The sequence below is a fragment of the Merops nubicus genome, unplaced genomic scaffold (assembly GCF_000691845.1).
Source record: "Merops nubicus isolate BGI_N331 unplaced genomic scaffold, ASM69184v1 scaffold26512, whole genome shotgun sequence".
Taxonomy (NCBI): domain Eukaryota; kingdom Metazoa; phylum Chordata; class Aves; order Coraciiformes; family Meropidae; genus Merops; species Merops nubicus.
The window spans coordinates 33,980-46,035 of NW_008596034.1; the positions used below are offsets into that span (position 1 = coordinate 33,980).

Here is a 12,056-nt window from a genome sequence, read left to right on the forward strand (position 1 = left end):
CAGACGTGTGGGATGTTATAACAAAGCTTTGAAAAACTTGGCTTCTGCTATTTTTTCACCAGAGGAAAATATTTAAGGATATGTATTATGGTTTCTAGTACTAGTGACAATAAGAGAAAATGAATTAGGGTAAAAATATTTTTATAATTTGGTCCTGGTTTAGATATTTTTTTTTCTTTTATAAAATTTGTTTTATTTTACAATATCTCATTACAGACACAGAAAAATCACTGACAATTTAAATTTGCAATTTAATCCTCAAATCTCCTGAAAATTCTGTCTGTATAGTTAGCATTTAGAAACCTGGTTTCTGATGTTCTACTTAAAAGCTAAAAAGGTGCTGGGAGAATATTTGTCTTTGAAATGCTTTTAGAAAGCCACACCACCTGGTTTTGAAAAGTCAGTGCTCTTGTTTCATTTGGTTTTGTTTAATGAATCAAGAAGGGTATATTCCATAAAAAATGCAAATAGTTATCTGGTCACTTCTTGAAGAAGCACATTTCCCTGGTCTGAGTTGGTGTCTGGGTAAGCAAACTGCTCGAAGCTGGGTGCAAAATATATTATTAATCAAGCAACAGCTTCTAAGAAAATCCCTCTAATAGAAAGTTGGTGTGGGTTATGAATCCACCAAGGAAAAAATTTTGAGGCTCATTGTAGCAACAACATGAAAAGCTTTTTGCAGTTTTCACTGAGAGCTCATTTTTTAATGGCTAACGACAGCTTTGCAGCATCCTACGGTCTGTAGTCCTTGCAGCTGCCTCAGAGTGCCCAGAAAATCCTATTAAATGGAGAGGAAGATAGATACTAGTTTGTGTGTAGAGAATAAGTTTTGCTTGGCCCACTGCCAGTGTGGAGAGCAGACAAAATATGAATTATTTAGCCTGGAATCCTAGAAAAAAAAAAACAAGAAGGATGTCTTTAATAATGAAGTGTCGGAGTAGAAGGAGTTATTGTAGCAATAAATAGATTGAACCCACTAAGCAGAAAGACTCTGCTGAGCTCTGATACAGTGATACGTCCTGTAATAATAGTGATAGCAGAAATTTCCTGGGCCCGTGGTTAAACAGACTCTTTCTTGAGAGAATGGTGCTCAGGGCATCAATTTCTTAGTGCTTCCCAAGCCCCAGAGCCCCACATCTGGACCTTAATGCTGTGCCAGTTGAGAAGAGGGTGCCACCGAGTCAGGTCCTGAGCATTGCTTGGCCCAGGACTTGGGGTTACCCTGAGGAGAGGGCTTGTGTCGAGGTGCTGCTGTTGGCAGCCCCCAGAGCCCCCCTGTGTCCCCTCAGGACAGGGTCCCGTGTGCCACAGCCCGCACGGGCACGCCTGGTGCCACCACGACGCGTATTCTCCTCTCCTGGGCTGTGACACCCTAGTGCCAGGTATTTTGCAAGAAGAAACTCAAACAGCTGCTTTGTTTAGCTTAGCAAATTGAAAGCTGAAGTGGGATCTTTTTTCCAATTATAAAGAAAGGAAAGGAGCATGCAAAAGGGAAGGGAAGAACTGAGAAAGCCAAAGGAAAGGACTGGCACAGGGGAAAAGTGAGCATGGACTGGCCAATAAAGCAGCTTTGGCAGGAAATTAGAGGATAAGCTTTTAGCTGCCAGCTTGCAGTGAGGCTCTGGAATTGTTTTCCAGTGGAAGCAGCAGGGGCAATAAATCAATCAGCCCCTTTGGTTAAGCAGGGCCTGTGTGACAGGACAACAAGGTGACATTTCAAGGCATTGGAGCTGACAACCCTCATGGTCCTCTGTGGCTCAGGACCTCATCTTCCCGTGGCTGAGCAGCACAGCACCTGGGAGCATGAGGTCCTTCAACACTGCCAGAGCCCCAAGGCCTGGGAACAGGCAGAGCGTGCGTGGGTTGTGCAGGTGCCTGTGTCTCACGTGGGTGTGCACGTGTATTTACACACACAGGGATGGGTTTATATACAGATACATACACACACACCCCCACACATAAGAAGAGTGCCTTCATCTGAAGGGGAAATTGATGTCCTAAGTTATATCCTTCCAGTTTACAGCAGTGATCAAGCTAAAGGAGAGACTTGCTTGTTAGGAAGAAGACTCTTGCTCTTAAGTGCAAGAACAATGGAGGAAAATATATCTTGTCTAAGCAAATTTCATTTCCTTGAATATTTATCTGTCCCAGCACTTCCTCAACTGACTGTTCGTTCTGTTGTAACGTAATTCCCTGTACACTACATGGAAGGAAAATGGTTATTACAATTCTGGTGCCTTTAAGCTATAAATCTACTTGTCCCTCAGAAAAGAGTTGCCCTTAATGTGCATTTAATAATCTAATTCATCTTTAATTAATGTGGCACTACCCTGTGAGAAACAGGAGTAGTCTTCCTCCTCCTGACTGCCCTTGGCTCTGCAGCAGAGCTCGGGATGAAGGTGAACAAGGTTGTGTGTCTGTGCATTGATCTGCAGGCTCGGGGACTGTCACCAGAGTGTCTCCAGGGGCGCCCCCGGGACTCAGAGCTCTCAACAGCACCATGGCCGAGGCCAAACTGAAACACATGAGGGAGTAAGTAGCATTTTTGTGTGTTATCAGTATTCAGACAAAGAGGATGGTTTTGAAAAAAAAAAAGCAGAACACAGCAAGGAAAGCCATGTGTTGTTTCCCCACCCAAAAACATCCCTTCAGCAGAAAGAAGTGCCATGCTGCTTCCTCACCCACACTTCAGCCTTGCCTGGAACAAAAGACTAGGAAGTCTTTCCAAATTTTTTACCTCCTCAGCCACAATTTGACCAGAATTAAGGGCCTGGGAGAAGGCCATGAAAAGTCTTACGATGCATGGTTGACATCTCAAGTCTGTACAGGGTTTTGTCATCTTGGAATGGAAAAGCAGAGGTAAGAAATAAGAGAAGTGTGTGCAGAAGTTGGTGGACAAAGAGGAGCCTTCCCTGGGGGTTTGGTGCAGTTGGCTGCACTCACAGCTGCACCTCCCTGTTACCTGGTGTTCGTGTCCCAGGTGTCCAGGTTGTGAAGGTTTCCCCTTGAAGCTCTTCAGCACTGGAAGGCAAAATTCATTGCTTGGGCTTGGTAATATCAGGATTTGTGTTTTACAGAGTGAGGCTTACTTTTGTGAGTTACACATTAGCTATGGAATAGATTGTATATCTTGTTCTTTCTTTTCAGGAAATATAAAGAGAAATTCCTAAAAATGTGGGAAATGTAGAAAAAAACCTTAGTACAGAGTGTTTGGTGCTCCTTTGTGGAGGTATCCATGAGTATATGCAGTGAGTCATCTTAATAGCCATGAGCTTTAATTTGCAGTTCAGAATTCGGTAAATGTATGTCAGTAATTCACATCTCTGAGGGCAGCTTTAGCTGAAGGCAAAAGCTACAAATACAGAAAAGATAATTGGGGTTTTAGACTTCCATAAAAATAATTCTCAGTGATTTTTTCATTGCCATTGATTGTCAAGTTGAAGGTGTGGTGCTGTCAGCATGCATGAGGAGTAAGGTGTCTTCTCACAGATGAAGATGTGTGTGGTGAGGAAGCTGATGGGCACTGCCTGAGCTGTGGCTGGTTTTGCAGGTGAACAGCAAGGTATTGATCCTGAAATGTTTTTGAGAGTGAAATCTCTTACACACACCACAGTTGTTCTGTTCCCTGCTCAGGTTTCTGGTTATAATTTCCCTAAATCAGGAAGGACAGCCCCCCAACTCCATGTGAAAGGAAGCCAGGGTTAGCTGTGACCGCTGAGGAGACAGATTGCAGTTACACTCCTAAACCCTCCCGAGAGCTGCGTGCGTTCCTGACTTTCCAGCAGTGACTCCTGGGGCCTGGAGAAGCAGCTGTTCCTTGGGCTGCTCTCCAAGCACCTCTGTCTAAAACCAATGCATTGATAAACAAAGCAAATGGCACCAGGTATGTATTAAACGTGCCTGGAATCTTTGCTTGATCTTCTGCAGTGATGCTTAATGACTTAAACTGGTGACTTTTCAAAGATTCTTTGTATGCCACAACACTATGAAAAACCAGGATGTTGTTTAAAATAATTTTAGCAACTCTAGGAAATCTCCCAATGAGTATGAAGAGACTGCAGCCTGAGGAGGTGTGTTCCAGGTGGTTCCTCACGGGCAGCAAACTGCCATTGTCACCTCTCCTTCCTCCTGGAGAGCAGCTCCCTATAAGTAGAGTTGTTTCCTCTCTCGTTTTTAGTCTTGGCAGTAAGTTTCTTCATACAGGAAAACTTTAAAATTGCAATATTCAGATTTGATTTCAATGACTGTATTTTGTTGTGGGTTGTTTCTTTTATTCTGTGTGGAAAAACTAAAAAAGATTTCCTCTTATGACAAACAATATTCTAAATTCATAGGAGCTAGAATTCAACTAGCAGCTCTAAATTCTAATTAACGGTCCTTGCAAGAGCAGATGTCAGCTTCAATTCCTATTTTACAGATTCATTTATCTTGGCAAATGAGATGCATGGAGAATATTATTGTTGATATTTCTTCTCCTGTGTGTCTACAGCTTTTAATAATAAGATCCTTCTGAGCTCATGGGAAAACATGTCCTAAATATGCTGTAGATTTAGTAAGTCTTTGAAGCAGGACATCGGATAGTTTTGTTTGCCATCAAATTAAGGTGCTTTAATTCGGGAATTATGAAGTAATTAAGGATGAATTATGAAAATTATCATTGTCTTTAAGTGCTTTAATTCAGGAATTACAAAGCAATTAGGAATGAATTATTAAAATTATCATTACATCTTCAAGTGAAGACATTTTCATTCAGCAGTAATATGATGCAAGTCAAAGTCCATTGAGGCTTGAAGGTGAAGGTAGGGGCTGGTATTAGCAATTCAGATTTTCTTTTCCTAGCTTTTATGTAATAACTCTTTCCATTTCCTCCCTCTTTTTTTTTTTAATAAGCCTTTTTCTTAGACTTTGCCATGCTTTTCACATTCCCAAAATTGAACAGCTGTCAGAACTAGAAAGGTGTTGCCCTACCTTTAGAAATAAATTCCTAAAAAAATAAAACCTGGAACTTATGATGCACTCCTCCTAGCAGATCTCAGGGGGTCTGTGTAGAGCAAATGCCAAGCTTAGCTGCAAAGGCAGCTCTGAACCCAGAGCAGTTTCTTCCCAGGTTCAGAGCAGTTTCAGTCATTCATAGTCAGTGATGCCAGCACCCCAGAGGACAGGGAGAGAGCCTGCAAGGAAGGGGCCTGTGTGCTGGGACTGAGACAAACCTGTTTGCTTACTGGAGCGTGAGAAGCTCCAGCAGAGAGCCCAGGATTTTCTGGTAGGGTTAGGAAACGATGTTTTGTGTGAGACCAAAGGTAGGTAACTGCCCATTCCCTTGCAGAGCCACTTCAGGAGATAAATGTACCAACCCTTTTCACCAAGATTCATGTTACTGCTGGTTAGTTGCAAGTGGCGTGAATGTACTCTTTAAAAAAAGAGAAATACAAGGTTAATAAATTAATGCTTAGAAACAGCATGTTCAGGAATAAATTGGAACAGGATATATTGATGGGAATCCTGAGGGATGCTGTTGGGTATACTCCACGGGGATACCCTTCTGTTAGGGAGAACAGACTCTATCCACATCTGTTGCAGTTATTCTGTCAGAGTTCCCTGTGCTTGCTTTTATGCCCCGTGGCCATGATTGTGACAGGTTTGCCCCCTGATAAATTCGTCTGGGCCCAGATCCACTAATGACTTGGGACATTTTTAGATACTGGGTGTATAAAACTGGAGTTCTCGGGGTCCCTGCTGAGCCCTCCTCTCACGCTGGAGCGGGTCCGCACGGTCCCTGCCTGTGGGTTTGCTGGCACCCACGCTGCTGCCCACGTGCTCAGAACCACCCTGCTCTGGGTAGAACCAAGTCCCTGTCTCCTGGCCAAGTGCCACTGTCACCCACAGACCAGACACCTTCTGGCCTTGGTGGCCCTGGGCCAGGCCCAGTTTGTGTTCTCTGGGCATGGACTGCGTGCTGCTGGCAGCAGGAGGCCTTTCACTTCAGACCACGGGTGGCTGGCAGTGCCTGCTGTCCTGGCAGCAGGAGATGGGCACAGCACACCCCCAGGCTGTGGAGGATGTGCACCCCTGTGCCTCTCCAGCCTGCAGCCTCGGGCAGCTCCCTGCAGCTGGGGGGGAGGGAAGCTGGGCCTGCTGCTGGCTCTCTTGCAGCTGGCAATGAGAGGACATGGTCTGTGGGCACACACTCGCACACAGCAGCCCGGATCTCGGTCCCAAGGACTGCTTGTGCTGTTTCACCCAGGAACCCTTTCGTGCCAATAACATTTTCACATACCCCCAGTGCTGTCATTAGTTCCAGTCTGTCCAGAGTTGTTCTCCATCGTTGCTCATTTTCTTCTCTCCCAATGCATCTGCTTTCATGCTAAGACAAATGAAGGTGAAGGGGAGTCCTTTGTCCCCCAGTCTGACTGGTGTCAGGTGTCCCCTTTGCTCTCGTGGTCTTGACTGAGAAAGAGATGGTGGCTTGTTTCTGCTGGAAAATAGTTTGTAGGTAAGTGAGCAAGGTCTGTAGGTAAGCAAGATAGCACAAAGAGTAAAAGCCAGTAAATCACAAAATGTGGCCAAATAGGGGTGTAAACAGGAGCTCTGTGCTTGTTCCCACAGTATGTTTGGTGGCAAGGCTTTCACCACTCCATGTGGCATACTCCACATGAAGCAGAAGTAATTACAAACAGAAAGGCAGCACAAAATTCCTAATTGTGCCTCTGCAGGACTGCACGTGGGTGGACAAATATTCCCTAGCACAGGATCAGGGCCATGATGGGCACAATGAGTGGGGCTGGTGGAGGAAGGCCCTGTTCCCCCTGGCTGGGGGCGGTGGGTTCGGGTGGGTGTCCCACGGAGAACGCGCAGTGTGGCAGCAGCCTCGCGTCAGTGCAGCTGCCCGTCCAAGCAGAGCCTGATCTTGCCTTTTTGAAGGCAGGTTGTGGGGTTTGGTACCTACCCCTGAATTTCCAACCTGTGAACGCTTTTCCCTTGTACTGAATCAGCTGCTACATGGAATAGCTGATTTGCATGCTCTGCTGAGCTAACTGGAGAGATTCAAGTCTGCAGGTCACATTTGTTAGCAGAAGCAATACTCCCAAGGTACCTTTGCTTAATTTTTAATCTTTAAATAGACAGGACTGCCAAAAAATTAAACATACTTGTCTAAGAGGCAGAGAGGAGTCAGTGAAGGCATTGACGAAGTAGCAGTGATTTCAAAATAGCTTCCCTTTTATTGATTTTTAACTGTCAGTGAGAAGTACTGCGATATTTCTAGTGAAGTTTTGTGAACACTGAACAGTTCACTTCCTAGTGCCTCCTTTTTGTCTAAAGAATTACCACCAAGCAAAGTGTTCAGGCATCAAATGTTTTAACTCGCTAGAGGCACAGTACGTGTGATGCTTGAGCAATAGGAGAGAGCATTAGAGTCTCAGATGTTACCTTATTTTGGTATGGAAGAAACACCTGTCAGAGGAACCTTGCTCAGATGTACTGAGAGGCTTTATGGAAGGGATTTTCATATCATGATGCATTCTTGGAAAAGGAATGACTGTCCCAACTAAATACCCTTGAAACTGTAGCAAAGTGCTACTGGGAGGAGAGGCTGCTCACCACAACTTCACCTAACCGAACTAAGACAGTTTTTAATGAAGATTGAAGATATTCCTGCAAGGTGATCCCGATTAGTGCAGCTCAGTTCCTGTACTGAGTGAAGGACATCTTCACCCCTAAAATATGCAAGTCTGACACCAAAAGACAATCAAACCACAACTGCTCTAACATGAAAATTCAGTGAAAGAAAACGCCGCAGATCCTGTGGCAGATGTACAGGGCAGGGCGAGCAGATAATTTCAGATAGGCTGAAGGAAAATTACTGCAGTATTTTCATCAAAATATTATGAGCTCATCACTGCGTGGAAAATCTTATGTTACCTGTGGTTTGATACATGAATTTAAAAGATGTTTGCCTTTAGAAAAAGAAGCACTGTTCTTGTCCTGCAGCTTGCAAATGGATCTTCTTTATAAGTGAGCAGGAAGGTCCTGTGGGTGGGTTCGTTGTCCTGAGCCACAGGTCTCTGCTGACAGGGACGAGTGCTGCAGCAGAGGAGGTGTCAGCTGGCTCACCGAGCAGTGCAGCGCTCCCCCGAACCTGAGGGAGGCTGAAAGAGAGAATGAATCCTGGGATGTGCCTGGCCCCAGGAGATACCACTGGGGCAGCGTTCTGCCAATGACCAGGCCCAACAAAAATGATACCAGCACCAGCAGGAAGATGAACCAATACACAGACTGTGTCATAGACAAGAAGGACATTGCATGAATGATCGCTGGGGGTACAAACAGATCAATCAGCTGGGACATCATTGACACCACCCCCAACGATCCCACAAAGGATGTAACTCGGCCCACAACAGGGGGTACAAACAGAGACCCGAGGGTGCCCACAGCTGGCATGGGAAACAGCCAGACCAGCAAGCTGAACACATCAGAGAAAGGTGCCCACATGGCGACTCTCACCCGATCAGCCCGCGTTCACAAAGGTCTAAACAGACCAGGGCCCAGCTCCAGGAGAGTCAGGAGATCTGCCCTGAACCAGGAAGCTCTGTGGAGTGCACTCCACAGACAGACACTCCTGACTCCCTGCCAGTGGTCCCAGCTTTTATCCCCAAGCAGACACCTGACCTTTGTCAGCTCAATGTGGGACCCCTGGGGCTCATTTCCCTTCTGGCTCTCCCTGCAGGGCCGGCCGCACCCTGGGGGGAAGCTCTAAGGCAAACTCACCCCTCTGGATGAAGGGCTGTGGGAATCACCCACATGTCAACCTTAATTCAGGGCTTGGGGTTCAGACCCCAGCATTTCAGGCTGGGCTGCTCCTTTCAGTGATGTGCAGGCACCAACACGTGTGCTGGGGTGGGCCTGCTGTTGATCCAGCAGTGTGTCAGGTGCAGCAGGAGGAGGGAGGGTGGCCGTGCCTGCCCTGGCTGCACTGTGGGCAGGGTTTCACTGCTGTGCTCCCTGTGTTACCAAAAGCCCAAGAGGAACTCCCCAGGAAACTGTAGCTGTTTGTACTGTGGGACAAATCAGGTGCATCGTATCATTTTATTCAGAGGTAGCTGCTACAACATTTAGAAAAAGTCAGTCCTAGTTACTGCTTGTATTAATAGATAATGTGGACTAACCTGCTTGGCTGTGCACCCTGTTGCCCCCAGATCTGCCGTTGGGAAGCTGGGAGTGGAGGTGTTTGAGGCTGTGTACAGCTCTCTCAAGCAAGCGAGACAGCAGGATGCCAGTGAAGAGGAGATCAGGACACGTCTGGAGAAACTGGTGTCCAGAGCAAGCGACTGCTTTGAGGTGGATCAGCTCCTCTACTTCGAGGAGCAGCTGCAGGCTTCAGAACCACGTCTTCAGCCGTGAAAGGTGAGTCAGAAGCAGCACTGGGAAGGGCAGGGAGGGGTGAAGGTGCTGAGCTGCTGCCCTCAGGCCAGCACAGCCAGGAGGTGTGAGGAGGGGGCTGCTGGAGGCAGCACAGTGCACAGGCGTGTGGGTAACCTCCATTTGAGACTCCAGACTGCAGTGAGAAGTGTGTCAGCATGGTACAGGTTACAGGGGCAGGAAGAACAACTAAAGTTTGTGACAGGGAAAGGCTGACTATGACCAGAGTCCCTTTCTTTTACCTCTTGAAAGGAGCTTTCCTGGGCCATGGCCAGGTGTCAGTCCTGCACTCCAAGGGCCACCAGCAAAGCCACCTCTGATGGAAATGGTGCAGGATTAGACTTCCACTGCTCTTCATACTTGCACTAACTGGTCCCGATGACATTTAAGCCCATGTTTTTTATACTTCAGCAGATTTACCCTTGAACATACATGTGTACGTGCAGCTACTCAGCCACTAACTGTGGTGCTGTTATTCATGGTATTGCACATTACTGTTAATGGTTTTTTTTGGTGTTTATGCTCTCTTCTTCATATGCATCACACTTTTGCTGATTCCAACCGTATATCGTGCTGACTGTATACCTGCTGTCCTCCTTCCCCTTCTAGGTGGAAGGTGCAGGAGATGGACTGTCAGTGAGGAGATTGTGGGCCAGAGCTTTCTGCCCCAGAGGTGACCGAGTGCCTGGAACCAGCTGGGAACCCATGAGTGGTCTGCTCCTCCCCTGGCTGCCCGCTGGCTCCCCGGGGCTGCGCCGGTGCCGCACGTGGATACTCCCTGGGGCTGCGTTGCTCCCCCTCAGCATCTCTCACATGCATTACATTCTCTTATCAAAGCAGTCTTTTTCTGGCCGAGGCTAGCATATTGATCTGCATCTAGGATGGGTCAGCAGTGTGAGGACAGTCTTAAATAATGCATTGGACACTGGGCTTTGCCCCGCTGCTCTCAGTGAGCTCTGGTGAAATGCTCCTCAGAGCCGCTGTGGAGCCTTCCTTAGCTTGAACTGTCTCTGTTCTGTCCTGTCCCCTCTCCTCCCCAGCTCCCCAAGGACAGGAAGCCAAATAAACTTCAGATGCTCAGAGCTGGGAGAACAGATGCTGTTATTTATTGTCCAGAGGCAATCCTTAGAATCAAGAGAGGCTGCTTCCCTTGTTTTGTGAGAGTTTCTGAGTGTGAGCATTATTTTATCGATGCCCTTATGCATCTGACAGTCAGTGACATACTCCTGCCATCCTGTCTCTGCCAGCGAGGTCTTTTTTCCCACCTCCAAATGAAGCTTGCTTGGTTTAAATGCTCTTCTGGCAGGAGCCTGGCTGACAGCGGATGCTCCTGCCTCCCCGGGGCCCTGAGTTGGCCAGTTACTCAGGCTGAGGAGCGCATCCTTCATGAGCTGCCTTGGCAGCTGGGGCCTGTGTTCCTGGGAGGGGGACTGTTCAAGCCAGCGTAAGCAAGGGTGCTGGAGAGGTGCTGCCATCACTGGGGAGGACAGGAACCCTGCCAGGGAGCAGCCCCAGGCCTGGGCACCTCCCGTGCTGCTGGAGGAGCCCCAGGGGCTGGGCTGGGGGGTGTCCAGGAGCCTCCCCAGCACGGCTGGCTTTGTGTTGGGCTGGCACTTGTGCTTCCAGGTCACACTGCAGCAGGGAGACTCATGGAGAGCAGGAGACAAACCCTCATGGAGACAACGAGTCTCCAGGCTACCTAATGACTACTTAATGAGTGTCTAAGCACTGCACCAGCGCCGTTATTGAATTTTAATTGCCTTCTCTCTGGCCTTGCGCTATAAAATGAAAAAGGAACAAACACTACAAGTAATGAGGGTAGGTGATTAAAAAGCAATACCTAGGAGACACCCAGGCATTTGTGGGAAAGACCACGAGAATAATGTCATGAGGGAAAGCAGCACTGCTGTGAGCCTCTCTGGGTGAAAAGTGCATTTCTACAGCTTTTGAAAAATGAAGGTGTTTTCAGCATGATCTAGCAGAAAGATTGTTTACTGTCTAACAGTGAGATAATTAAAGATATACTGAATGAAACAGTGGTTAATTACCAATGTGGGGAAAATCTGATCTGCATCAGCAGGCCAGTGCAGATGGGCTCTTTCAGAGGCTGCTCTTCAGTGTCGTGCCCTTTCTGAAGTCTGCTCTGATTATTTTCCACACGTTACTCTGAGCAGTGCACAGCAGGAAGACCCAAACGAAAGCAGACAAAATGAGCCCCAAATCCATCGAGCATTTAAACATGTGCTCAGCTGTGAGTGCCAGCCCCGCTGCCGCGCAAGTGCCAGGGCAGCAGGGAGCACTGCTCTGCAGTACTGAGCAAAACAGAGCACAGGGACTCCTGTGAGCAAAAAGAGGTAGTTCTGCTGAGCTCCAAGCCCCTGCTTCAAGGCAACAGACATCCAGAGGTCTGAGGAGACCTCCAGCCACAGGAGCTGTTGCATGTTGCTTGTGCTGCACACGGCCTGATCCAATCAGTTGAGCTCAATACATGCCGATTTCTACAATCAAATAATTAAGATTTACAGAGTTTATAGAGTCACATAAAGAGAGTGGCCCGTCCCTCAGCCCTCCAGCCTGAGCTGCCAGGCTGGGTGGGTGGTGGCATGGGGCAGGGGCACTCCCCCTCAGCTCCTCTGCGA

General features: G+C 47.5%; 1 protein-coding gene across 1 annotated transcript in view; it reads left to right on the forward strand.

Moving 5' to 3' along the window:
- Nucleotides 1-9,399, forward strand: part of NEK11 (NIMA-related kinase 11) — a 37,479-nt gene extending 28,080 nt beyond the window's left edge. The window contains exons 14-15 of the mRNA XM_008936268.1: nucleotides 2,436-2,532; nucleotides 9,195-9,399. Of these exons, the coding sequence (XP_008934516.1) occupies nucleotides 2,436-2,532; nucleotides 9,195-9,399 (302 nt within the window). The remainder of the gene's footprint in view (nucleotides 1-2,435; nucleotides 2,533-9,194) is intronic.
- Nucleotides 9,400-12,056: the final 2,657 nt, after the last annotated feature.